At 35.0% G+C, this 27,476-nt stretch overlaps 1 protein-coding gene across 1 annotated transcript; it reads left to right on the plus strand.

Moving 5' to 3' along the window:
- Positions 1 to 77: 77 nt before the first annotated feature.
- LOC128184249 (mediator of RNA polymerase II transcription subunit 14-like) lies at positions 78 to 27,203 on the plus strand. The gene is made up of 38 exons (XM_052853669.1): positions 78 to 179; positions 1,962 to 2,163; positions 2,479 to 2,611; positions 3,083 to 3,177; positions 3,414 to 3,492; positions 3,707 to 3,836; positions 4,197 to 4,237; positions 4,731 to 4,818; positions 5,792 to 5,899; positions 6,353 to 6,396; positions 7,844 to 7,932; positions 8,246 to 8,283; positions 8,666 to 8,847; positions 9,005 to 9,044; positions 9,526 to 9,654; positions 10,155 to 10,233; positions 10,489 to 10,648; positions 10,991 to 11,183; positions 14,350 to 14,396; positions 14,761 to 14,889; positions 15,145 to 15,221; positions 15,871 to 15,982; positions 16,281 to 16,329; positions 16,777 to 16,914; positions 17,257 to 17,348; positions 17,518 to 17,667; positions 17,765 to 17,839; positions 18,043 to 18,119; positions 19,557 to 19,674; positions 20,140 to 20,385; positions 21,029 to 21,218; positions 22,708 to 22,899; positions 23,355 to 23,560; positions 24,181 to 24,301; positions 24,743 to 24,804; positions 24,998 to 25,105; positions 25,286 to 25,420; positions 26,287 to 27,203. The coding sequence occupies exons 2-38, from the start codon at positions 2,033 to 2,035 to the stop codon at positions 26,527 to 26,529; spliced, it is 4,326 nt and encodes a 1,441-aa protein (XP_052709629.1). The 5' UTR covers positions 78 to 179; positions 1,962 to 2,032; the 3' UTR covers positions 26,530 to 27,203.
- The last annotated feature ends 273 nt before the right edge of the window (positions 27,204 to 27,476 follow it).

Consider the following 27,476-nt stretch of genomic DNA (forward strand, 5'->3'; position numbering starts at 1 on the left):
TCGCAACGAATCAGACTCAACTCAGGACCGTGGACGAATAAATTTCGAACGCACTGTCTAATAAATCAACGTCAGAAAGGGCAGATAACTCCAATTCTAAAATGGCGTTGTGTATTGCCGCATTTTCTGATTTGACTGTATAATTTGTGAACAACATTGTCATAATGGATCTCTGATTGGTATGGATGTTAACAAAAGACTTAGCGATATAATTTTGTAGATTTCAACCCAATATATTAAAAATTACGTATGTATATCCGCGGGTAATGGACACCAGTACTTTACCCTGTTTACTGGATGTTGGACACTGTTGAAGGCTCTATTTTCTTTATTTGTAGATTTTTATGTATGAGTTTCAGTGAAAAAAATCAAACTCAAGAAAATTATTTCAGAGAAACTTTTGAAAATTTTAAATAAGACATGGGTAGATCAGCAATATTGTTTATCTTGTAATTTTTAACAGAAGTGCAGTGTACTCCTTCACCTGTTGACCAGGTCCAGTCACAGTAGTCGGCAGTCTTATCAATGAGCGAAGCTCATGGCTGGGTTTTTACTTATTTTGACTCTAGGTATTATTTATTGATAAGATTGCCGACTCCTGTGGTCCAGTACAACCTCCTGATTCAGCGTTATAGCTTAATAAAGCTATTTAGAATAGCTTGATTTATATATTTTGTGATACATTTTTCTAAGATGTGTATTTTTTTTCGTATACATATAAACAAAATCCGACTTCAGTGCAGTGATAGTTTTCAACTTTGAACTGATCTGTAAACAATGTATGTAAAGATTACTTATCAATTTGTGACTTTTTCATAGACTTTGCACTTAAAGTTTTTAAAGTTTTGGGGAAATTGATTCACGACCTCACGGGTACATCTTGAATGAAATATGAAGAAGGCCAGTTATGGAAAACAAGATAATTGATTGGTAATAATTCAGCACTAAGTAGCGGAAATCATATTTATCCATGCTTCAATGCACATAAGGTGATGGACAGTTACCCAAACAATAGAAATATATTTTTTGTTTAAAAGTTTTAAAAGCAGTAGTGTTAAAACTAATTTTGATCAGAATTGCTTTTTGATTGGTTTATGGTATAAATACATTTTTTTGTATATTTCTGATAATTAACATTTTTGTGAAAAACAGCATATAAATAGCTTAATCAAGCTTTTCTAAATAGCTTTAATAAGCTATATAGCTTTTTCAAGCTATATAGCTAAATTAAGAAATTGTGCTGGACCGGTTGACAGTGTGTCCCAAGGTATCCTGAATTCACATTTAAAATTTGCTTTTTTACTCAACATTTTTAATACCTCAGGGTTCAAAGGATGTTTATTTAAAAGAGAAAAAAACTTTCAAGATTTCTTTGTTGAAACGTACTCCTGAAGACTGAGTCAGGCTTATCAAATTTTAATTCATGGCTAAAAAATAAAAAATTGTCTTCGGGGATTTTGAATTACAACAGACATTATAGTATCCAAATGATAACATTAAAAAATTGTCCGAGGTAATTAAACCAATGCCAACACCATAATGATTATGAATCTCTGTAAGAAATCTGTTTTTATTTGTGTGAATTTTTCCTAGTGAAGAATGAAAATGTTTCAATGAAGATTCTTGGATATTTTCCGTTTTATCGATTTTAATTGTCCTTTTTTTTTTTTTACAGGTATGTGTATTTTTATTATATTAAAATTGTCTAGTTTGACGTAAACAAAAACTTGGGACAGACTAAGGCATTTCAACTTTTTTGATATCATGATTGATGCAATGGATAACTATTTAGATAATAATAATATTCAGAAATAACAGGTTGCACTATTTGCATTGCATTCAATATGTTGTTGTGCTAAAAAATATGTATTGATATCATGAATATAAATGAAACTCTGATTGGTTTAAAAATTGCTTACATGGAATAAAGTATACCAAAAGGGATATTTTTTTTACTCCAGATGACGAGAAAATTTTATCTCCAGACAATGAGATTTCATCTTTTAGTTTGAATGATTAGACATTAACAGAGATGCCCCCAATCATTGACCCCCACATTGGGATGAGCGGAGGGGCCCCAGGAGGGGGAACAATTCCCCTGGCTACCCTCATTGACTACATAGTACAGAGAACCTACCATGAACTATCAGTGCTGTCTGAACTGTAAGTAGGCCACGTATTGACATTTATGGTATTCTTTTAATATTAATTGCTGAACCTAGACAAACTTCACAAGTTTGCAGTGTTAAATAGTTTGGTAGTGTGAAAACTTGAAGCCTTATTAGTCTGTTTAAAGAAATTATACAGAATAGTAAACTTAAATTATCACACTTTTTCAGAATGAATCGTAATTTTATTTTCTTTATTAAATCCTCCAGAAATGAATTCATGTAAAATCGGTTCATTACCTATTCATCTCAAGGTGAATACTTTTACTAGATGACCACACACATTAATAAATATACATATTTATTTTAGGCTTCCACGTAAAACAGACATGGAGAGAAAAGTGGAGATAGTTCAGTTTGCCAGCAGAACCAGACAGCTGTTTATCCGCTTACTGGCCCTGGTCAAGTGGGCAAGCAGTGCCACAAAAGTGGACAAGTGTTCAGTAAGTATGGCTGTTTATACACTTACTCATAGGCGATTATATACGGTGTATTAGCTCTAGTCAAAGTGCGGTTGTGTTAAAAAAATATCAATCAGTTCGCCTTCCAAGAAATTGTGTTGCTTCACAATACCCAATCAGATACAAGTAAGAGTAGGATACAGTCCAATTGTCTGAATTAACTACACAAATCTTCTTTGTATTAAAAAGAACTGAAAATAATTTTGCATTGGAATTTTTTTCTTTATATGCATTAATAGATTACTTTTATTTATCAAGAAGGAAGTAAATGTTAAGGTATCATTAATATCATTTATCTGAAATCAATTGGGGTGACCATATACATGATATAACTATACGCTTAAATAATGTTGTAGAGTTTAACCCTATCTTGAGATAAATTACTGAATAACTAATGCTCTTTGTGCGTTTATTTACAGGAGATCTGTAATTTCTTTGTGCGTTTATTTACAGGAGATCTGTAATTTCCTGGAGCAGCAGTCCATGTGGTTCGTGGAGACTGCTGACATGTTGGCTAAGATGGCCAGAGAGACCCTGGTCAATGCCAGGTACTTATCTTGTAGTTTTTTTTTTCACCATTTTTGAGGTGTGGGGTAAGACCCTTACTATTGAGAAAAACAGTAGCATAAGAAGAAAATTTTGGAGAATTCCGTTTCCGTTCAGATTCTCTCTCCTACATTCTTTATCACTTCATCCTCAATTCTTTATAATCTGCTCCTGGATCCGTTACCACCATGTCCTCAATAATTGTTCACCTTGTCTTTTGTTATGCTCCTCTCCACAGACTGCCAACGTTCTCACTGCCGTGTGCCATAGATGTGCTGACCCTTGGAAGTTATCCAAGGCTGCCCTCCTGTATTAGGGTAAGTCTTCAGTGTATATCACAGTCAATACAATTTTACTGAAATTTAAGAGCTGATGAAACATTCTAAATGAAATATCGGTACTTTCAAACCACAACTAAATAGCAAATAAACAATCAAAATCAATTTGTAAAGGTTATTTATAGTAAGTTTTTAAATATGAAGTGGCATTGAATGCATGCAATTCGTGATACATGTGTTTTTTATGTTACAGGACAAGATAGTGCCACCAGACGCCATCACTCCGGCAGAGAAAAGACAGACCCTGCAGAGGTTAACACAGGTCATACAGTATAGACTGGTGGCCACTGATCTCCCCCCACAGATGAGGAAACTCAAAGTGGGTAAGTTCATACAGGATGAGGAAACTCAAAGTGGGTAAGTTCATACAAGATGAGGAAACTCAGTGTGGGTAAGTTCATACAAGACACTCAAATTGGGTAAGTTCAAACAAGATGAGGAAACTCAAAGTTGGTAAGTTCAAACAAGATGAGGAAACTCAAAGTGGCTATAGATCTCAGCTCTTCCTCCTGATCTGGATGCTCCAAAAATTATAAAGTTGAAGGAAGCCACAGTCTTACTCCTCCTCTAAATGAAGAATAATATCCAAGGGCTATTTGGAAACATCTTTAGTGTATAAATAATAGAATATTTACTACAATACAGTTTTTGCAAACACTTTATATTTTTCATTTTTTTTCCAGAAAATGGTAGAGTGAAGTTTAATGTTGAACATGAATTTGAGGTAAGTTCACTTCTCTTTTCAAATTTTTTGTAATGTTTGAAAAATTCATAAAAGTTTGTTAAGTTCAGTTGTGAAATGTTTTGGATTAGAAATAAATACCATATCTGAAAACTTCATACTGAAATATTGATGCAACCAGCTGTGAACAAAGTAAAAAAGGTGATTTGCTAGTTTATGTCCACAAAATGTATGCTTATGTCAAAACATACAAGAAAGTGATATTAAAAAAATGTACATTGAAACACGATTATAGCGAACACGCTTATATTGAATTGACGCTTATAACAAAGTGGATTTTATTCCCCATGACTATATTACATGTTGTAAACTTGACGGATAAAACAAACTATGCTTATAAGAACAATTGATCATCCCTGGCACTTCGTTGTAAGCATGTTTTACTGTATGACACTCCTACAACATAAGCATACCAGTCACAGTTTAAAAAAATTCCCCAGCAATACGTTCAGTATTTTGATTATTTTTTTTTCAGGCAACCTTGACCTTGATGGGAGACAGTCCCAAGATTCCCTGGAGATTGCTGGACATCACTCTGTTAGTGGAGGATCCAGAAACTGGTGGTGTGTAGCCAAGTCTCATTGAATGTCTTTTACCGCTCACTTAAGGTCAGACGACACGTTCCTCGAGAATCTTTTTTGTATCTCCTCGTAATAAAGAGTTCCAATAAAAAATATTAATTTTATAAATACTTTAAAAATGATCAAAATTTACTTTTAATTGGTTATATGTCTAGATGGTCGAGTGGTTAGAACCGTGGCCGCTCACTGCCAGAATCATATAGGTTCTAGAGGTCGTCAGTTCTAAGCCCCGCCTCGGCGGAGATATTTTTCTAATACAGTGAATTTCGCAGTGCTGTATATGTATTTATTTTCATATCAGCAATTCAAGTGCATTTTCAAGAAGATTATATAGGATAATGCATACTCTAGTATTTTGCAGAAATGCCTGGTAAGGTACCCTGATTTTTTGCAAGAAAGCTTGTCAAAGTAGTAGTAAACCATAAACAAATTCCTGGAAAAAGTTATCTAAAATTGAGGAACGTGTCGTCTGACCTTAAGGCTTGATAGCTGTGACCAATATTTATAGACTATATTTATTTCCTTAAAGAAATGAGCAATGTATTTAAATATTACAAATGTTCAAATTTTAAAAGTTAATATATATTTTTTCTTTACAAAATGAAAGTTCATATTAAATTAACGTAAATCATTTCTGAAATTTTAAGGTAGATTTGATCGTTAATTAATTGATTAGGTAACCTCCTTAATTAACAGCTAGGTGTATTAGTGTTTTGAAATAGAATATGATTGTCAACTATTTTGAATTTCTTAGTAGAAAATCTATGTTACAAAAATAAAATTATCATTATGAATATGTTAATATTGCCTGCCTTTGTTATGAGTTTAAATTTTGCATTGATAAAAAGTAATTCCCTTTGTAGAATCTACATAAAATTTAAAAATTATTTGACATTTGTTTCAAGTCTACAGACTTAGGTATTTTTCAATTGATTGATTTTTCTGATTGTTACAGACGGGAAGTCGCTGGTTCACTCCTTACAGATCAACTATATCCACCAGCTGGTCCAGTCACGGCTGATGGACAATGAACGACCCCTGCATGACCTCTACAGATTATTACGTATCCTTTCGTGAATGAGAGCTGTTTTTAAAGATTAATTTGTTTTCCATGAAATAGATGCGTATCTGTCAGTTCTGAAAATACTGGGAATTTATACCCTCCAAAACACAGTTTTTTTGGGGTATTTAGGAGTCATCCTGTCTCTCTGTTTGACCCAGTTATATGGGTAAAAGTCCTTCTTGGACATCTCTTGTTTATCATAGTCTTAAACATAATGTGTTTACTAGTTCTATTTATTTGATATTTAGTTTTGAATGACATAATCAGAAGCATTTATTATTTTTTCTTACGAGAATTTTTTTTTTTTTGATAATCAAATAGAGTAAGTCAAGGCATTTTCTTGGGAGTTTTTAAACATTGTAAAAACAAGTACCGGTATTTTTTTTGAAAATTTTAATCAAGATGTTAAATTGAACACAAAGATATAATTGGTGTGATCTTAACTGTAGTTAGATACATTCTGCCTGTCTCTACAGCTGGAGGTCCTATACTCTCAGGTAAGTTGTGGAACCTGGTCACCACATCATAGTAAACACCAGAATTAATGTGTAATGTTTTGAAATTCATGAGTGAAAGTGAGAGGAAGAAAATCTACATACATGTGCTTATAGATGTAGAATACCTACCGGTAATCAAAATCTTCTTAAAACAATCTTCAGAAAATCTATTTATACCCCCGCTCCAAAGGAGAGGGGGTATACTGTTTTACCCTTGTGTGTCTGTCTGTCCGTCCATCTGTCCGTCTGTCCGTCCGTCCGTAACAAAAATTTCTGTCGCATTTATCTCAGCAACTATTTATCGCAGATGCTTGAAATTTTAACACAGTGTTTGTTAAGGCATGCCTTATCGTGGGATATATTTTTGTACCAATCGGACGTCAACTTCCTGTTAAATGACGACTTTGCTTATTTTTTAACCAAAATTTTCAAACAAATTTTCGTCAAAGATTTCTCAGCAACTGTTTATCACAGTTGCTTGAAATTTTTACACAGTATTTGTATAGGCATGCCATATTGTGGGATATATTTTTGTACCAATCAAACGTCAACTTCTTGTTAAATGACGACTTTGTTTATTTTTAGCAAAAATTTTCAAACAAATTTCCGTCAAAGATTTCTCAGCAACTGTTTATCGCAGATGCTTGAAATTTTTACACAGTATTTGTATAGGCATGCCATATCGTGGGATGTATTTTTGTACCAATCAGACGTCAACTTCCTGTCAAATGACGACTTTGTTTATTTTTTGCCAAAATTTTCAAACAAATTTTTTTCAAAGAATTCTCAGCAACTATTTATCGCAGATGCTTGAAATTTTAACACATTATTTGTTTAGGCATGCCATATAGTGGGATATATTTTTGTATCAATCGGATGTCAACTTCTTGTTAAACGACGACTTTGTTTATTTTTAGCCAACATTTTCAAACAAATTTTCCTCAAAGATTTCTCAGCAGCTATATATCGCAGATGCTTGAAATTTTAACACACTATTTGTTTTGGCATGCCATATTGTGGGATATATTTTTGTATCAATCGGATGTCAGCTTCCTGTTAAATAATGACTTTGTTTTTTTTAGCCAAAATTTTCAAACAAATTTTCCTCAAAGATTTCTCAGCAGCTGTTTATTGCAGATGCTTGAAATTTTAACACACTATTTGTTTAGGCATGCCATATTGTGGGATATATTTCTGTACCAATCGGATGCCAGCTTTCTGTTAAATGTCGACTTTGCTTATTTTGCATATTCACATCAGAGCGGGGGTATTACTAGTGAGCATTGGCTCACAGATATCTTGTTTCAACCTGATTAATAATGCTATATGTACATGTATAGATACAGGTATACCATATTAATTTTTTCCACACAATGCCTTTGTTCCTTTATAAACTGATTAAATCTGCTATATTTATCTTTCATGAAGTTGATTTTCTTCTCTTCAGACCCAGCGCCTGATCAAGGATCGTATGGGGGACAGCATCTGTGTGGAGAAATACGACATCGGCAAATGTCTGTCCCTGTCTTACTGGAGGTAGGTTAACTGATGGCTGAACTGATTGATTCAAGTCGATTGTAAGAAGATAATTATGTGGGACATAATTCTTCCCTCAATCCATAAAAGTTGTAAAATAAGAACACATTGGAAATGTCTGTCTCTGTCTGACTGGTGCTAGTTGATGATTGATGATTCAGATGGATTGTGAGAATTGAAATAATTATTAGTTGATATGTAAAATGCCAATAAAACAAGCATGAGTCAGTACTGAATGTTTAACCTCATCATAATTCAAAGACTGACCTACTCCCTTGCACTAATTGATACATGTAACTGTTGATTATTGTAGGGATCCCAACAGAAGAGACAGATCACAGGATGCTCTATGTAAGTCAATATACACACACATAGAAATGACTGATACACAGGAAGTCAATGGGTGAATGATATACATGTACTTAGTTACACACAGAAATGATGGAATAGTCCTGTACAGTAAATGTCAATAGAACTAATCCAAAACCTGATCGAAGCAGTGTTAACTTGTAAACATTCAATACCTTTCTCTTGTTATACTTTTAAGAACCTCTATTGCTTTCCTCTGTGTTTTAGTGTATTGATGCAAGAGCCTATTTTTGGTTCCCCATTTTTCTGTTGTTGAATGGGACAATGTCTATTCCGTTACTCTGTGTTTTGGTGGGATGATCTTAAGAATGTCTGTTTCTTTTCTCAGTGTTTTGGTTGAATGTATATATCTTTCCTTCCCCAGTGTTCCGGCTGAGCGTGCATGTTGCTGAGGATGACGATGGCCGGCCCCTACAGATCAGTCACTTCCCGTCCATGTCCCCCGAGGAGAGCAGCAAGGTGGGGCAGGCCATCAAGAGCAACCACCTGTCCATGGAGAGACTGCTCATACAGACCATCGAGGTCCGCGGCCTCGCCAAGCTCAAGGTAGCGTGCCAAATACATGTACATATAGACGTAGATTATATGAATAGAACTGTATGTAATCTGTTTAATGATTCTTGAAGAAAACATGCATTAATCTTGACAAAAACAATGAAATTTTGACATATTTTTACTTTTAAGTGTAAAATGTACATTACAGGACCTAGCTAAGGATCTACAAAGGTTTACAGAGGGAGCTTGTAAGTATAAAAAAATCAGTGTTTGGCTTTGAAAAGTGAAAATAGTTCGCTTCTTATCTATTTTATTCAAAACTAAAAGGAGACCAGATTACACGCGTACAGAATTTTTTGTCTGATTTAAAAAGATGGAAGTATAAGAATAAATTCTTAAATGTTTGGTGTAACAAGTACTGCGGTATTGTTAGAATTCATGGTGGCTCAATTTTTGTTGTACTCGTGGGTAGCCCTCCCCCACAAATTTACATCCTCGATGAAAACAAATTTTGAAAGAATTTTCCTTCTGAAACTGAAATTTGATGGATCCAAGAAATAACAGCCTCACAAATTAGCAAAAAACCAACAATCTACGAAAAGTAACCCCCTCGAAATAAAATGATTCTACTGTTCTTTCTGTTTTGCTTTAGCTGAGATAAGGGACTAACCTGATGCCCTCCAGATGTTATTCCTTGTTATAACGTGTCTACTTTCTGTTTTGCTTTAGGTGAGATACGGGACCTACCTATCGCCCTCCATGTGCCCCTGTTGGAGCCCAGCATGGACTCGGAGAAGCTGAGGGTAATGGTGGACTGTCAGAGGGGGAACCTGCTGGCATCTGTACCAACCTCCAAAGGTCAGGGTCACTGAAAATTGGTCAAATAAATGGGAGATACTCAGTGCTGACCTCCAAATGTTAGGGTTACAGAAAACTATGTCAGAGTTTAGGGTTACTGAAAATAAAGCAGTGAAGTGTGGAGTACCAAGTACTGACTTCCAATGGTCATGGTTCAATAAATCAATATCAATTAATATAGTACATATTACTGATCTTAGAATTGTTCAAATTCATGTGAGTGAAAGGTTGAGGTCATTCAAAACAATGTGAGATAAGTGTAATGTTCCAAGTTCTGACACCCAAAGGTTAAGTCAGAGATGACTGTGGCATGTGCACTGTGTAGTCAAAGATGTAAAAACTTGTCTTCAAACCTCTTTGTCCAAGTGAAGGCTCTTAGCAGGGCACAAAGGTATATTTATAGAAAAGATAAACAAATGTCAATGATAGAGAGGAAATACATGTACATGCACATTACCTAGCATTGTTTTCTATTTAATCATGTTATATTTTTTTGGTAGATTTACAAGAGGTGGATGAATTAGAAGATGCTCTGAATGGTGACCGGAAAAATCTGGACAGACTGGTCAGGAATCTCAGGTAATTGTGGTTAGTTGTTCGTTTATAATTGGATATCAAAACTCTTGAGACGTGAAGATTGATTTATGAATCTACTGTTAATCCAACGGACTAAAAGATCTCTGGTTGTGGCACTCAGGTACTGTATATAAGATTTATATTATTATTAAGAAATTAAAATATCAATAAAATGTATGATTATCTGATTCAAGCTTCAGAGAAATATTTTTGTCTGTCTTTATAAGTTACATGAAGCCCCTGCCCATTTTGTTTCAGGCTTCGGCTGTGTGTGATGAGGTGTGAGAAATCCTCCCAGTACCTGCCCACCATCTGTCAGAAGCACCTGCCATTCATCAACCTGACCAATCACCCGCTGGAAAAGTTAAGCAAGTCCCGCCTCTACATCAGGGTTCCCAAACAGTCCGCCTTCTACCTAGTGAGTTTATCCCAATAATGATAGAATTGATTTGCTTTGAGTTATTGTAGGGGATTAAGGTATATCAACGACAAGAAAGGGAACTTTCTTCTGGATAATTGCCATATTGTTTAGAGTAATTTGTTAGATTTTGGATTGGATGTGTTCCAGGTTTTTACAAAACATGTTTTAATAGATGACAACGTATTGTTTTTTTTATTTTACATGTATTTCATTATGAGATCACAAAATAATTTTGATTTTCAATTGAAGAAAGTGAGGCTAAGTAAGACTAATATTTGAACAGTGAGACTAGATAAATTACAATCATGACACGAGTAACATTGCCTGATGTGATTTCAGGTAGTGGAGCTGGTAGAGGGAGACACCACTGTGGACTACCAGTACCACCTCCTGGACACCACGCAGTGCACTTCAGACGGCTCAGAGATAGACATCAGCGAGGACCCGTGCCCCAAGCTGTACCTGAGGGCGGGACGTCTCATCCCCCTCGATGTCAACTCCTTCATCCACGGCCCCTACACCAAGCTATATGGTAGGTAGTCAAAGTGATGTACTGTGTGACTGATATATGTAGGTACCTTATGATGCTTTGTAATGATGTGTTTAACATACATTGCAAGTTACTACCATACACCAAGTGCTATGGTTGGCTAGTTGTTGTAAGCTACTATGAGATAATACTGTAATTAGGGCCCCGCAAGGATTTGCGGGTGCCCTATAGTAATCACTCTGTCCGTCCGTCCTTCTGTCCGTCCGTCTGTCACTCTTCTGTCCACAAATTTTCTGTTTTTTTCTAATAACTTTTTTTACGGTTGCCCAATCAAGTTCAAATTTGGTATGGTAGTTCAGTAGGCAGAAATACATTTTTTTATGCTAAGTTTGGTTCTCTATGTCTTCTGGTTTGGAGCTGGGGTGATGGGGTAGATTCTTTAACTATGCATAAGAATGAATAGGAAAAGAGAGATAACTGCTGAGAATGTTACCATTGTATACTTGGAAGGCTGTGCAATATTTGTCCTTTGGGATTAATTAACCTTCCACAGGAAGAAAATCCTAAGCTTTATCTTCATCTGTCACATTGAGATTAATTACTGCACTGCCTGTGTCTGCAAATGAACTTTGTTTTGAAGTTAAGGTCAATTTTGAATGATGTGTAGTATTGTGTACATTCTTTGAAATATGGATTTAAAATATAATATTCATACTTTATTTTGGTTAAAATACTGTACACAATGATTTATGATAATTTATTTAAGGAATAAATTCAATAGTTATTTGTTTTATACGATATAAAATGGTTTGGGGCAGTTTACGCTTTATAAACCGCAAAGCGGTTTATAAAAAAGCGTAAACTGTTCCAAACCATTTTATATCGTATAAAACTAATAACTATTGAATTCATTGCTTATAATTTAATTTTTTTTACTCTTCATTGTAGATAAAAACGGTCATTTGACCTTTAAAATGACGTAAAATTGTACAAAATTCAAACGTAACGTCAGGCGTATTGATACGTTTTTGACGTTAGTCTTACTATGACGTAGGCAACATTCTTTATTCTTGGCTTAAATAATTTTAGCCAATCAGAAAGCGCGTTACAACCAGAATTAAATTATTGAATTCTAAAATCAAGATATATATTAAGATATCCTTTTTCACTATTTTATTTTTAATTATTTATTTTATTTTTTTTCTGCCTTAATGCTGTTAATTTTAACATGTAATCAGATAATAACCCCATTCTGTCATTTCTGAAAAAAAAAATCTTATTGTAAATTTAGAAGAAAAGGATGAGAGAGCAGAACAATTAATCCCCTGGGATTAATTATCTTGCCTGCTGCAGAAAATTTAGAGGCTGATCTCTATATGTCATATGAAGATTAATGAACACCTTTGTCTGCAACTGATTTTGTTTTGAAGTTGAGGCCAACCCTGGGTGATACAATGTATTTGCATTCACTGAAGGATTGCATTTTATAAAACACCTGTGTAAATCTTTTTTAAATACACATTTAATTAAGTTTTTTAGAAGACATGAGGTTATCCCTGTTTTATGCAGATACAAGGTTACTATTTAGAGTTTTTGGACATTTAGGAATTATCTTGAAATTTTAAAAATACAGTTGTTACTTATAATTTTCATTTTTTTTTTTTACCACCTTATATATATTGCAGTTCTTTACATCTTATGCTGGGCATTTATTTTTAGGGCCCCGCAAGGATTTGCGGGTGCCCTATAGTAATCACTCTGTCCGTCCGTCCTTCTGTCCGTCCGTCTGTCACTCTTCAGTCCACAAATTTCCTGTTTTTTTCTAATAACTTTTTTTATGGTTGCCCAATCAAGTTCAAATTTGGTATGGTAGTTCAGTAGGCAGAAATACATATTTTGATGCTAAGTTTGGTTCTCTATGTCTTCTGGTTTGGAGCTGGGGTGATGGGGTAGATTCCTAACTATGCATAAGATGAATGGGCAAAGAGAGATAACTGCTGAGAATGAATGGTCAAAGAGAGATAACTGCTGAGAATGTTACCATTGTATACATGGAAGGCTGTGCAATATTTGTCCTTTGTCCTTTAATTAACCTTCCACAGGAAGAAAATCCTAAGCTTTATCTTTATCTGTCACATTGAGATTAATTACTGCACTGCCTGTGTCTGCAAATGAACTTTGTTTTGAAGTTAAGGTCAATTTTGAATGATGTGTAGTATTGTGTACATTCTTTGAAATATGGATTCAAAATATAATATTCATATTTTATTTTGGTTAAAATACCAAACACAATGATTTATAATAATTTATTGAATAGAGGCAAAGCCTAGGTATCATTGCATTGGTATCAATTCTTTGTTTTTTTAACAAATTTTATTTCATCCCATGTTAACCCACTTTATCCCGTGGATATGACTCATTGGATATTTTTTTGATATCCCACAGTTGTGACTTTACAATGGGATTTGCCTAGGCATAATGAAGTAAAATAATGTAGAGTTTTATAAACAGTGTAAACATTGATTGCGGTGTATAAAACATGGGATAAATAGAATCTCATATGATTTGTAGTATAATATGATTTTTATCCAACTTGTGTGTTTTATCCCCTCACTAAGGCTCAAGAAAAAACACTTTAATTGTTGGATGAAAATCATATCCAACTACAAATCACGAGATCTTATATATTCCAGTTCTTTACATCTTCTGGCGGGCATTTATTTTTCATCATTGTTAATATAAAGAGGATGGAATTCAAAGTTTTTTTCACTTCTCTTTTTTAATTGGCATAGCGGGGCCCTTCCTGACTGGTCAGTTTTCTAGTTCATCATTGTTAATATAAAGAGGATGGAATTCAAAGTTTTTTTCACTTCTCTATATTAATTGTCATAGCGGGGCCCTTCCTGACTGGTCAGTTTTCTAGTTTCATTAATATCCGAGGGCATAAATTTTTATGGATTGAATGAAAAGCACAGTTTCAAGGATGTGTAAATCTGTGAAAAAAGCCATGTTACCAATGGAATTTGTTATTAGAAATTTCACATCAATTAAATCACATATAATTTTGTTGATCATCTCAACAACAAAATCTATTTATATATGTGTTAAACTAGTATTGACAAAGCCACAGTAGATTATAATGGTTCATAATGATGTCACTGAAAAAAACAAGCAATGCATGTTACTCAAGAAATGTGTTTTATTGTAGATGAGCAAGAACAAAGCAATATAGAAAGCAAGAGAAGAAAAAGAAAGGTACTTGTTCCAAATCCACATGAATTTAAGATATTATTTATATTTACAAGTATACACCTTTTCTTATCATACTGATGATCCAAATGATCAATATAATTCATAATGCTTTTTTGCATTTGATGTAAAACTGACATGCATGAAGTTGTACCTGTTAACAGCAGTTGACCTAGCCTATGGATGCTTTGTTATTCCATCATCATTAATTTTATTGGACAAAGCATTTAGACTAGAGCTGTGCTGATTGGCAATATTTACACACTTCTCCTTGTACTCTAGAACTTACGAGGTTTTGATTGTTTATAATGTTTGTTTGCTCTGTAGAACTTTAGAGGTTTTGATCATTTATAATGTTTGTTTCCATCAGATCATGCTGGGAGAACTACGAGAGCCGGCAGTCAAGAAAACCAAAGGACAGCCGTACTTCACTCCCGAGCTGGCCTACATCCTGGCAAGTTGTGAGGAGAGGATCCCTCTGGTCAACCTGGGGCTAGAGGTAAAAGGCTTTATCAGTATCATTCTTGAAGTATTCTGAGATTTTATTTTTTTTTTACTTAATTTAAGCACTTTATAATGTTTTATTTTCTTTTTCTTAGTTTTGTGTTTTGAAAATGTGCCATGTTAATTTGAAAGAGACTTTCGATTAATTTCCATTGTTAGACTGTCACCATCATACTCAATGTAGCTAGGATTGCTCAAATCACTGAGCACTGATCATACAAGTTTACTTAATCAATGTGCTTTGATTTAGTTTGAGAAGAATGGAGTGGTGCATAATGGAGTACAGGCCGACTGTGAGGGAACCTGCTTCTGTCTCTCTATCCTCAGGTATCTATCTCTCTATCCTCAGGTAATCTATCTCTCTATCTTCAGGTAATCTATCTCTATCCTCAGGTAATCTATCTCTCCATCCTTAGGTAATACATGTTAGGCACTGTATATTTTTCCATCCCCGGGTAAACCACCTCATCTTCATTTAAGATATCTTTATCATAAAGTAAAATATCTCCCTATCATTGGGTAAACTGTCTCTTTCCTCTGGTAAACTGTGACAGTGTCTCTCTTTCCTAGCATAAAATGTAAATGTTTATAAAACTACATGTATTATTATTATGGTTGCAGGAATATCAACCGTGTAATAAATTTCATTTGACAATGTGTAAACATGAAATTGAATGTTGAAATGACATTTTGAGTATCTTTTGCACCTCTAAGGCTTACAAAAAAGAATTTATGACAGAAAATATGCCATTGGATATAATGTTTGATGAATGATTTGTTTCATCTATCTTGATGTTTCTATTACCATGGCAATGTTCAGGGAAAGGAGATTTTAGATGTATAACTTTGTTAAAGCATGAACCCATAATACATATACATGTATTTGTTAAGGCATGAAAGCATAATACATTGACATGTACATGTTTGTAATCAAACTGACACTGATGATTTATGTGAAAGCTGTTTGAATTTTCAGCATGCCTGATGTGGATGGCCTTAGTGAAGAAATGTGTACAAAAATCAACAACCTGCTCCTGTCACTCAAAGTCAGAATCCTGAGTAAACCAATGAGAAACTGGATTGTAGAGGTCAGTGGAATAATCCACCAATCAAAAGCTGAATCGTAAAATATTAAACAAAATAGTCCATTCAAAATTTATTGGTGGAGATAAGAAATAGAAAATGTCTTTGAAAAGCTGTAGTTTAGAACTATCAGGAAAAAAACTGTTAGAACAGAAGCTTTTAAAATGAAATGAATAAAGAATTTCTTCTTTCTTCTAGATGAGCTTTTTATTTTTTTGACTTTTTAATGGAAAACATGAATAGTCATTTACATGTGTTTAATCAACTATTCATAACTCATGATTCAATTTCTTCTTCTTTCAGTTTCTGTTTTCTAAGCCTGTTTTAGAAAGTTCCAATAAGAAAGAGCAAGGTATGGAGAAAAGAAAATATCTTTTATATCAGCTAGAAGTTTTTTGTTTTTCTTTTAAAATTATTTACATATACATGTATCACTGAAATAAGAATATCTTTTTAAAGCACAGCATCATCAGTAACATTTAGTTTTCTATCTATTTAAGAAATGAACAGCAATTTAAAAAGTTCACCGGGATAAAAAGTTCGTTGGTCACATGATCAAATTCTGTGAAGCCCTAAGGGCTTCTCAGTAGATTTGATCATGTACCAACCAACATCATATCCTGGTGAACTTTTTAAAGGTTCATATAAGGAAACATATTTGCAAAATTAATAATGTGAATATTTCATTATGACAATGTCATATATGTACATGTAGATCAATTCCCATATTTCTCTGTTGAAAACGGTATGGAAATACTATTGTGAAATAAATTAAACTTTGTGTTAAATGCTCCTGTAGGTCCAGTACAGCGAGTCCACATCATGATGGAGCTCAACATTGACAACCTTAAGAAGGTGGTCAAGGACATCCTGGACGAGTGGGCAGGGATCTGTCACCTGTACAGCATTGTCCACGAGTTCGCCCAAATGTACTCAGGTATGATCAGTAGAGAAATGCACTCAGGTATGATCAGTAGAGAAATGCACTCAGGTATGATCAGTAGAGAAATGTTCTCAGGTTTGTATAATTCTTAGAGATGATCAGATGTTTTATGCTTCTAGTCTTACAATTTGAAAATTTGCATGTTAGGGCCTTTGTAGCTGCTGTCAATCTTCAAATCATAAACATTTATTTTTTAACTGTCTAGTAACATGTAAACTCACGTTTGTATTAAAATTAATGAAACTGTAATTAAGGTTTCAACTTTAATGAAGAATTGAAGACAGGTTTTAATATGACCAAAGATCTTATGCATGATGAATTTTTCTGTAATTTCAGATGTCAGAACAGAGCTCAGAAACACTGTAGAAATATACTCATATGACTATCGTAAACTCTCAATGATATATGGACCCAACCAAACAAGTCTGGTATGATATCATCAAATTTGCTAATTAAAGAATATTAAAATTTATTAATTATTATTAAAAATTTCAGATAACCATTTCAAATAGCAGCAATATGCTTTAGAAGAAGATTGAAAATGAGAAGGTTTCCACACTACGATGCATCATATCTGACTTGTTTATGTATTTGTAGATAAACATTCAGTGGAAGGGGGATGCCAAACAGTTCAATGTATCGCTAGGAACTGTGGGTAATTCATCAACAGTGAACCCCCACACCGTGCTCCTGTCCCAGTACCAGAGGGAGCTCAACCACACCCGCTCCCTGGCCCAGATCTGTCAGGTAAATCCCCACACTCGTCTACTGTAAGCGACAATTCATTATAAGCGTGTTCACTATAACCATGTTTTACTGTAATATTGTAATATCTGTTTACTAGGTTCTGCATGAGACCTGGGCCCCAATGATGTCCATCAACAAACTGAACATGTCTCTGGTTCAAGCCGCTGCTACGGTTAGTGTTTACTGCTTACAATAAATTAACGAAACACATAAACAAACAAGCTCCATAGACCAGCTTGTTTGTCATGTTGTCCGAGACTCCTTATCTACAAAAAACCAAACAATATAATTGTTATGTTATGTGTCCTCCACCTATCAAATATCAATTGTTTAATAATTTTTTATGAGGTTGATAGGTTTTTCTTTTATGTACAGAATACGAAGCAGCCCATGCAGAGCTTTACTGTGATTCCACAGTCCACCACACACGTACGGATCGCATTCAGAAACATGTATCCTTTCTTATCAATGATTTTGCACAATGTCTGTGTGTGTTTGAAATTTTCATGAAAGGTATGAACAAAATTAGCAAATTTTCTTGAAGATTCACTTCACTTTAAAATCTAATAATACTTATATAAAACATGTAAAAAAAAACCAAAACGGTTACCGTAATGTCGCGTGTATAATACGCACTTTTTTTCAGCCAAAATTTGATCAAAAGTGGGGGGTGCGTGTTATACATAGGACTAAAATTTTACCCCATTTTTTCAAGCCGTGATTCTTAATACCTCGGGAGACGTGACTGCCGATATAGCGTGTTATGCAAGTTGTATGAGTGTATATTTTCTGCTGATATAGCGCGTTATGCAAGTTGTACGAGTGTATACTAAATACTAAATTTACTGCATCAGAAATACCTTATTCTTAGTTTTATTTCCACGTATTGAAATATTTATCCACTCTTAACACTATTTCTTGCATCAAACAAGTTTAAATATCGCCAGTGTATTCGCCATTACGTAAGCAATCACCTGTTGACTCGGTGCGTTGTCAATGTTTGTTTAACAATTTCCGGTGTCAGAAGCATGCACCTGTCTTGTGTCGGACTTCACAGGGTGTTTTCAAGTGCATGAAGATTAGCGATTATTCTGATTTTATTAAACTTGATTACTTCGTGTCCAGTTATGCAGTTAAACGTTATTGCTTTACAAAGACACTGCTAAAAATACATCGATCATTTGTACGACTTGATAATGACGATATACGACATACATACGTTTCTTCAGAATGTTTATTTAACAACAATCAATGAGTTTGACTATAATTAATCAATTAAATCATTTCTTTTGATGTTGTTTTGGTTTATATCTGCAAACATTATAACTTTTAAGCTCGGTTGCCGTTCTTCCCTACGTATGATGATCTTCAACTTTTCCACTGTTTTACGAAGTGTCTAATGATATTTGATACCGCCCATGTAAATCATGCCGTCCTTTTTAAGTAAAATTGTAAGAACTTTGACTCTAATATCGCTTGGGCAATGTTCCGATCACGAAATTACAGTAATTGCGCTTGGGTTATAAAATTATCATTAAACATCGATAGTTATTTGGAAAAATGGCGGCCGTCGATTTTCATCATTGTGCTATGTTCCGATCACAAAATTAAAGAAATTGCGCATGGATTATAAAATTATCATGAAACATCGATTGTGTTGGGGGAAATTGCGGCCGTTGATTTCGCCATTATTTGGGTGCGTGTTATACATAGGACCTGCTGTTTTTTCGCTATTTTTTGGTCAACTTTGGGGGGTGCGTATTATACACGAGTGCGTATTATACACGATACATTACGGTACAATAAATGAATACCCCACCCCCCACCTCCCCCCAAAAATAAAATATCCCAATTTTTTTCATAGAGATTTGTCCTTGACATTTTATCAGCTCTTGTATTGATGTACATTTCCGTAGCAACAAGATTGTTTCCGTTAGAGACGGGGCCTACAGTCTGTTTGATAACAGTAAGGCAGTGGATGGATTTAGCCCCACCTCCATGTTCAAGGTTTGCCGTTCGTGTGTTGATATTCTACAGTTTACAAAATTAATGATAATTTGTAAATTTACAAAATTATAATTAAATTTGTGTTACCTCAACAAATTATCTTAAAAAATGATATATACTTAGCAAACAGTACTCTTTTGTTGAAAAAACATGAAATTCATAATTGTCCTTCTGTGGTTTCATTAATCATCATGGGCATCGAATTGCATGGGTTTGTAAAACACAATTTTGAGCATACAAAAACTTTTGACCAATAATTTTTTAAAAAACAAATTGTTACAAAATATTTAACTTTGATGATCATTTTATACATGTATTGTGGATCCACTCATCATTGAAATCCAAAATACTGATGCCCAACAAATACAGAGTTTGATAGGTCATACAAAGTACTTGAGAAACCACTGTACTCAGTCTTAGGTCACAGAATGATTTTCACTTAAACATTTGTTTGATCTATTTCAGCATTTCCTGAACAAGTACGTGGATGATGCCATCACGGGCAGACACACCCACAGAATGTCCACCACAGAGGACGACAACCCCCCCTCCCCGATGGACTCCATCGACATCTTTAGCCTGTCCTCCCAGACCCCCTCCACGGGGTCCCCTGCCTCCAGACAGCGGGGGGAGACCGGTCTAAGGTTCCCGATGACCCCTCCCTCCAACCCCCACACCCCCGCCTCCCCTAGTGCTGCCAGAATGTCCGGGGTAAGCATATTTACTTTATGGTGTGTCTTTGTTTCTGTATGAAAAATGTGTTCAGAAATCTTTGAGTGTTTTGTACCAGTACAGATCAATGATGGAATTGTGAACATTTGAAAATTTTGACGTCTTAAAGTTTATTTAAAAAAATTGTGAAGCTAAAGTATCAAAAGATACATGTACATTTAACAAATTGATAAGCCCCCTACCCCTTTAATGAAATATAATGATTCAATATTTTAATGCTAAAATATAAAATCATACATAACTTTATGCTAGCATAGTACATATATGTTTAATGCACTTTTATTTTATGAAAGTTAGAAACAACCTTGTTTTCTTCCTTTATTGTGACTGTTCAATGAATGATGTATCCATGAAATATCTAGGAAATATTAAAATTAATTTATTAAACATAGCTACATGATTGTACATTATATCTTGATTAATACATGATTTCATATATTTACCTAATAAGTACATGTATGTCAACCGCGGTATTGAAAATTCATTAAATGTAGTACATGCATATCTACTTAAAATACATATTCATGTATTTAGATGCATGAAATATGAATAATAAAAAAAATTCATTGTACTGTTTTTTCAATGAAATTTACTGAATTTTATGTTTTGATGGCTGTTCCAGGTGACCCCCTCACCCTCCACAGCGCTGATAGGTACTCCCTCCCCAGGGACCCTGCTTAACGTCGGGTCGCCTGGTAACCCACAGCTCCATGTTCCCTCCCCGGGATCCAGTGCTTTTGTCCCAGCCCCCTCCCCCCAGTCGCTTGGAATTCACATGCCAAGTCCCGCCTCAGGATTCATGGGGCCACAGGGTAAGAAACAGTCAGTATGATATTCACTAATAAAAGGAACTACTCTTAACAGGGAAAATCATCAAAATATCAGGGCTCATGCTGCCCATCGCATTTGTCGCTTTTTGCGATTTTTCAGAATTAAATGCGACAGTTTTTAGTCAAATGCGACACCCAGATTTCAGTGAAAATCACCTAGTCTTTTGTTTTGATTGCATAATCTCTTCCAAGCGACAGTCTGTAGCTGGACTTTACGCTTGACTGATTTAAGACAATGACACAGGTAAACGGAGGAAGCCATCTGTAAGCGGGGTATACTCAACTGTCTTTAAAAAATGATAGGTTATTTTCACACCTTATTGCAGATAGGTGGATTTGTAATTAACCACCGGCATATCTAATGCTTTCATCAACTAAGCTTACAATGCGATCGTCATTCCACAAAGCTTGTGGATACGGACACCAAAAAACTGCATGAAACAAAATAAATATTTTCAAAAAGTGTAACTAGTTTAAGATATGATATATGGTTGATCAAAATTGCTTAATTTAAATCGTTATGTAACTTTTTTTGACACGCTGTTTAGACTACAAATTCTGACATCGTAAGGGAAGTCTATAAATAGAATTATGTAGCAAACTTGGAATTTCTACGTTTAAATTTAGCTAGAATGTCACAGTTTAATTAATAATTATTTGAAACAAAAGAAATATAATTTGGAATGATAATTTTGACTGTAAATCACAATCTTAGCCTTTAGCCATCTTCAGTCAGAATTTCCTCTGTTCCCGAAATTAACACAAACTACATACATGTATATCTACTTAGAGATGATGTTCAAACGCCAATTAACAAGACAAGTAGATGCAATAACAATCATGTTTTTGGATTGAATAATATTACAATACAGCAAATTTGACCTCTTCTCTTGCTCTATTTTTTAAAATAAATTTAATCATAGGAAAACAAATAAAAAGATGAAATCTGTATAATATTAATTTTCTAAAAAGATCTAAAATGCTCTACACTTGTCACAATATGTCAATATTCACAACCATATAGATCCATAATTAATTACATTTCTATAAATATTTGTAATAATTTAATAATAAAATGGTAGTTTTAGGTATGCATATAATATGTACATGTAGGATCTAAAACTAGTATTCTAGTATGGTGATAAACACTATGATAGAAAAAAATGATTTCTTATACATTGTATTACGCGAAAGGTTGCGACACAAAATTTTGAGCCAGTGTGAGCCCTGAATATGCATGGGCCAATTTTTGTGGATTGTTGCTCTTTCTGTGGATTCAGTGGGATGTAAATTTTGTGAATTTACTTGTAATATGAATATATATGATAATTTCTATGGTATTTCACAATTCATTCAGGAAATGAATCTGTAGTTAAGGGGCTCAAAAAATACACAAAACTTAAGCTACCATGATTTCCAATGGTTGATATTAATGGTGTTTTAATGAGCTTTGTGATTCCTCCTTCACCAGGCCTGGACGTGGGGTCCCCATTCACAAGTGCTAGCCTTGCCATGCCATCCCCTGTACAGAGGAACTGGCCTAACTCCCCCTCAGTGGCTGGCCCCTCCCCGGCCTCACGACACACTGCCCACTCACCGGGAAACCCCGCCCTCCACTCCCCGCAGACACAGGCCAAGGACGGGGATCACAGCAAAGCTGCAAGTAAGAAGTGCTCCCAGGAATCTGTCTGTCTAATACCTTTATTACGATGTAAAAATGACTTCAAATTCTGTATAAAAATCTCTCTTGATGTCTTTGTATCTTATCCTTGGTAAATTGTTGTAAAATGGAAATTTTTTGTTAATGTTACAAAACCTACAACAAAGAAATACTCATAGATATCTTTTATATGTAATCCTTAATAAACAATTATATATATTGGTCGTAAAATGAAGACTTTCTTTAATATAAGTACATGTAGTAGAAGATCAAATTATGTTGCTCTACTCATAAAACACAAATAAATAGTTTAAAACCATGCAGTATTAAGAAGTCCTTACAAAAATATATTGATCCTGTCTTTGATATTCAGTTATCCTTGACAATTTAATCTAAAATGAAGACCTATTGCAAAATGAAAAAGATCTTGAAAAGTTCATTCAAATTTCCTCTCCAAGTGATAAGCCACACAACAAGAATGCTGCCACAGCGAGCTTGGGCTGCCTCCATTCCAACCCTTCTTTCCCATGATGCATTTGACACCCTCCTGACCCCGAATCGACCTCAGGGCCTCCCGTACACTGTGTCGTTGTCCCCGCTGGAGAGGTTTCTGGGAAGTGTGTACCTGAGGAGGAATCTACCTCGACTTATTCAGTCCGAGTCGGTAAGTCATGACTTACTCAGTCTGAGTCATCATTGAAAAGTTTTTATGAACCAGCAGTAGTCAATAAATCAGGGTTGAACCCTTGCTCAAGTGTATTGTATATAATATAAAACAAATTCGACAAAATCCACTTTACCTTGCAGAAGTTGACTTGTACAGAGTCTTTATTTTAAAACACACCAAAAAAAAATTCTGATTATTATTTTTAAGATGTTCATCTGTGAGAAAGATCATGCTTCATAACTTGAATCAGAAATAATTAGTCATTCTTAAAGGAGCATGTCAAGAGATCACTAGGATATGAACTTGGTTGGTCATATGATCAAATCCCGTTCTGACCAATGGGCTTCCCAGATAATTTAATTACGCCAATCCAGTTCATATTCCAGATAACATTATTACAATTGTTAAAATGATGTATACTTGAAATTACGCTTAAAAAAAAGATGAATCAAATATTAATATCAGGTTTATGATGTTTATTACTCAACTTACAAAATGGGGAATGTGATATGTTATTAATCATTGATAGAAAATTAGAAATTATAAAAAACAACTTTTTAACTGTTTTCATATCGATGTAAACATATAAACAATGTGTGACCTTGACCTTTTTGTAGCTGACTCCATTACGCTCCACAGACCCAAACATCACCTCATTCAAAGTCGAGACCCTCCAGTTCCATGTGACCTTCAGCAACAACCTGCAGAGTCTCCACATGAATGTCCAACCTGTACCAGGTAACTAACCCCTTCCTCTACCCTCCCCCCCCCCCCCCCCCCCAAAAAAAAAAAACAAAAAAAAAAAAAAACCCAGAACAATACAAAAAACCCCCCAAAAAAAAACAACAACAACCCACCCTTTTAGAAAATCATCCAATCTGTACCAGGTAACTAACCCCCTCCTCTACCCTCCCCCCCCCAAACAAATAAAATGAACCACGTTATAAACCCCCCCCCCCCCCCCCCCCCCAACCCCCCCCCCCCCCCCAAATCTATTATTTCCCCCTCCCTCAACACTTACACAGTCACTACATGAATTAGGCAAATTGTGTATTTGCCTTTAGGATCATTTTTAACCATGAAACTTCATGTATTTCCTGGCATTTTGATACAATATTTTATATTTTGAGTGCAAGTGATCTGAATATTGTTTTACTTGATTGTTTTGTCTGTTTATAGAACACAGAGATCAGTGGAGCGTGGAGGTGTTAAACATTATTCAGCAGTACTTTGATTCCAAGGTAACTTTTCATAGAATATGTTCAGTGAATGTCATAATATCAACATGTCATATTGAATGGTTTACCTCCAAATTATATCAGTTTTACAGTACACCTTTGTGAAATAAAGATGTTGGTATGATCATGAATTTTATTGTTTAATTGTTATCCATGAATTGTGAGACTGAGAGGTTTCTTTGTGATTTTTGTACAGGTTGCTTGCCCGCCCTACAAAGTGAACGCACTGAGAGCGTTCTGTAGAATTCTAGATACTCCCATCAGGATCCTCAAAGACTGTGTACAGATGATGAGACTGGAGCTGGTAATTATTTTATATGCAGGAAAAATGCATTGATTTCACTGTCCTCTCTTTAACTTTAATGATTTCTGAGATTCTGCTATCAAATTAATACAAAACATACAGTATGATATGCTTTTTACTAGACTTTAAGTTGATGACTGTGAGTTCATCCCGCTGTGAACTACATTGTACTATTTGTAGATGGGTCCGAACCAGTCCGGTAACATGAAGTGGTCCATGCAGTGGTGCCTGACCGTCCCACCTCACGCCGCCTTTGTGGCCCCAGCCGGAACCGCTGCTGTAGCCAAGAACAAACAGATCAAGATGCTGCTCATGGTATGGCACTATTGATCAGTGGACCACTCGTCTTGTTCATACTTTGTTTCTGTGTAGCTATTTAATCTCTGAACACATCCACAGCGTTTTAGATATTAAGAATGAATTGATATATACACTGGTGTCAGAAGCAAATTGAAAGTGAGGGGGCTAGACTGATCCTCAGAAATATTGAGAGAAAAAAACCTAATTCTCAAAATCATGAAAATCCTAATCCGTGGGAGGGGGGGGGGGGGGGGGGGGGGGAGTAATCCTATACTTCCAAAACAAAAAATTTTTCCGGTCATAACATTATTTTTTTCCCAAATCATGAAAATCCTAATCTGGGGGGGGGGGGGGGGGAGCATATGCCTTTGACTCCAACTTCTCACTCTTTCAAACATACATTACGGAACAATCATGTTTCCTGCGAAAAAAAAGGGGGGGCTGAACCCTCAATTCTGCTATGTGCCTAATGGTTAGGTCTAACTTGCCCCCCCGGTTCCGACGCCTATGATATATATATATATTTATATATGATTATAAAAATTTAAGTTTCAGGAATAATATACATTAACTTTAGAACTTTATACATGACAACTTTTAATTTATAATTATATCCCTTTGTAAAAAGATAAAAATGGATAAATCTTTGTTATGCATTATTGCCCTTTGTAATTAGGCTTTTTGTAATTTGATTGAATTATTTCCTTATAATATTGTCATTGTTTTGACTATGCCTTTTGTAATTTTGGAGAATTATCTCCTAATGTGTTTGTCATTGTTTTAATTATGCCTTTTATGATTTTCTCCCTACGTGTGCTATTTTGGTTGTTTGAAATTCCTCCTGTTGATTTTACTGTTACTGTCCCTTTGTGTTTTTCCAGCTCCAGTTCACTAGGGCCAACATCCAGCCCCCCGCGGGACAGGACCCTCAGTCTATCATCGTCCCCCTGCTGTACGACATCAGCGCTAACACCATCCAACACATGGAGCCGGTCAGGGGTCAGCCACAGACCCCCGCCTACATGGCCGTCTCACAGCTGCTCCAGAACTTCTACCACCCCCAGAGCGCCGAGTGTATCCTGTTCCCGGCCGTCCAACACATCATGGCCAATCTCAACCTGTAACTCCGTAAACTCCCAGGAATTGAAACAATCTCAAACTGTATCTCTGAAAACTCACAAACAACTGGAACAATCTCAACCTGTAGCTGGGTTAAATTACAGGGGGCTGAAACAACCTCAGTTTAAATCTTAGTGAACTCACAAGAGACTCGAGCAGTCTCAAAGTACTGGAACAATCTCAACTAATAGCTCAGTAAACTCACATGGACTGAAACAATCTCAACTTATAGCTACATAAACTCAGAGAGGATGTGAAGTCCTTTAGCATTTCTTTGCCCGACTATCTGAAATTCTACCAAGAAATAATGTTGTGTTTGAATTGCTCTAGACTGGATGGATGAACCATCAGAATTCTTCTGAAGTCATTCAAAACACAATCGATTGTCACTGATTAATGTACTATGAGGGAGCAATGGTTTGGTAAACATGTATTTGACACCACTTTGTGTTTTAATGGACAATATCAATGATAGGAAATCTTCACTTAATGTGATGAAATTTGTTGGTGTAAATGTATCAAAGTAGTTTCTTAGGACAGTGGAATGTCCTAATTCCTGTCTGATAGCATTATAGGAATTGTAAATAAATATTTATGAATTCAGTACAAATGTACTTAAATCATGATCATGATCAGTTTGTTTGAAATGTTTGTACAGGTACATTGACTGTATGTATAGGTTATCAAATTTAAGCTTGTGTCAATAAATTTGCATCAAACTATGTGGGTCTTCAGCATATTGATATATTGTTTATAAAACGTGGCCATTCAGCATATTGATATTGTTTATAAAACGTGGCCATTGCAGAATGGCACTTGAGGCCGTAAAAGCTTGACAGCTCAATTTTGAACTTGAATCGGAAAAAAAAATTGAATAACTTTTTTTTTTTTAAATTAAGGGTGAAACAAATTAAGGCAAAAACAGCTGAAAGTTAAATGTAGAAATCATTCT

This window comes from Crassostrea angulata, chromosome 5 (genome assembly GCF_025612915.1).
Source record: "Crassostrea angulata isolate pt1a10 chromosome 5, ASM2561291v2, whole genome shotgun sequence".
Lineage (NCBI taxonomy): Eukaryota > Metazoa > Mollusca > Bivalvia > Ostreida > Ostreidae > Magallana > Magallana angulata.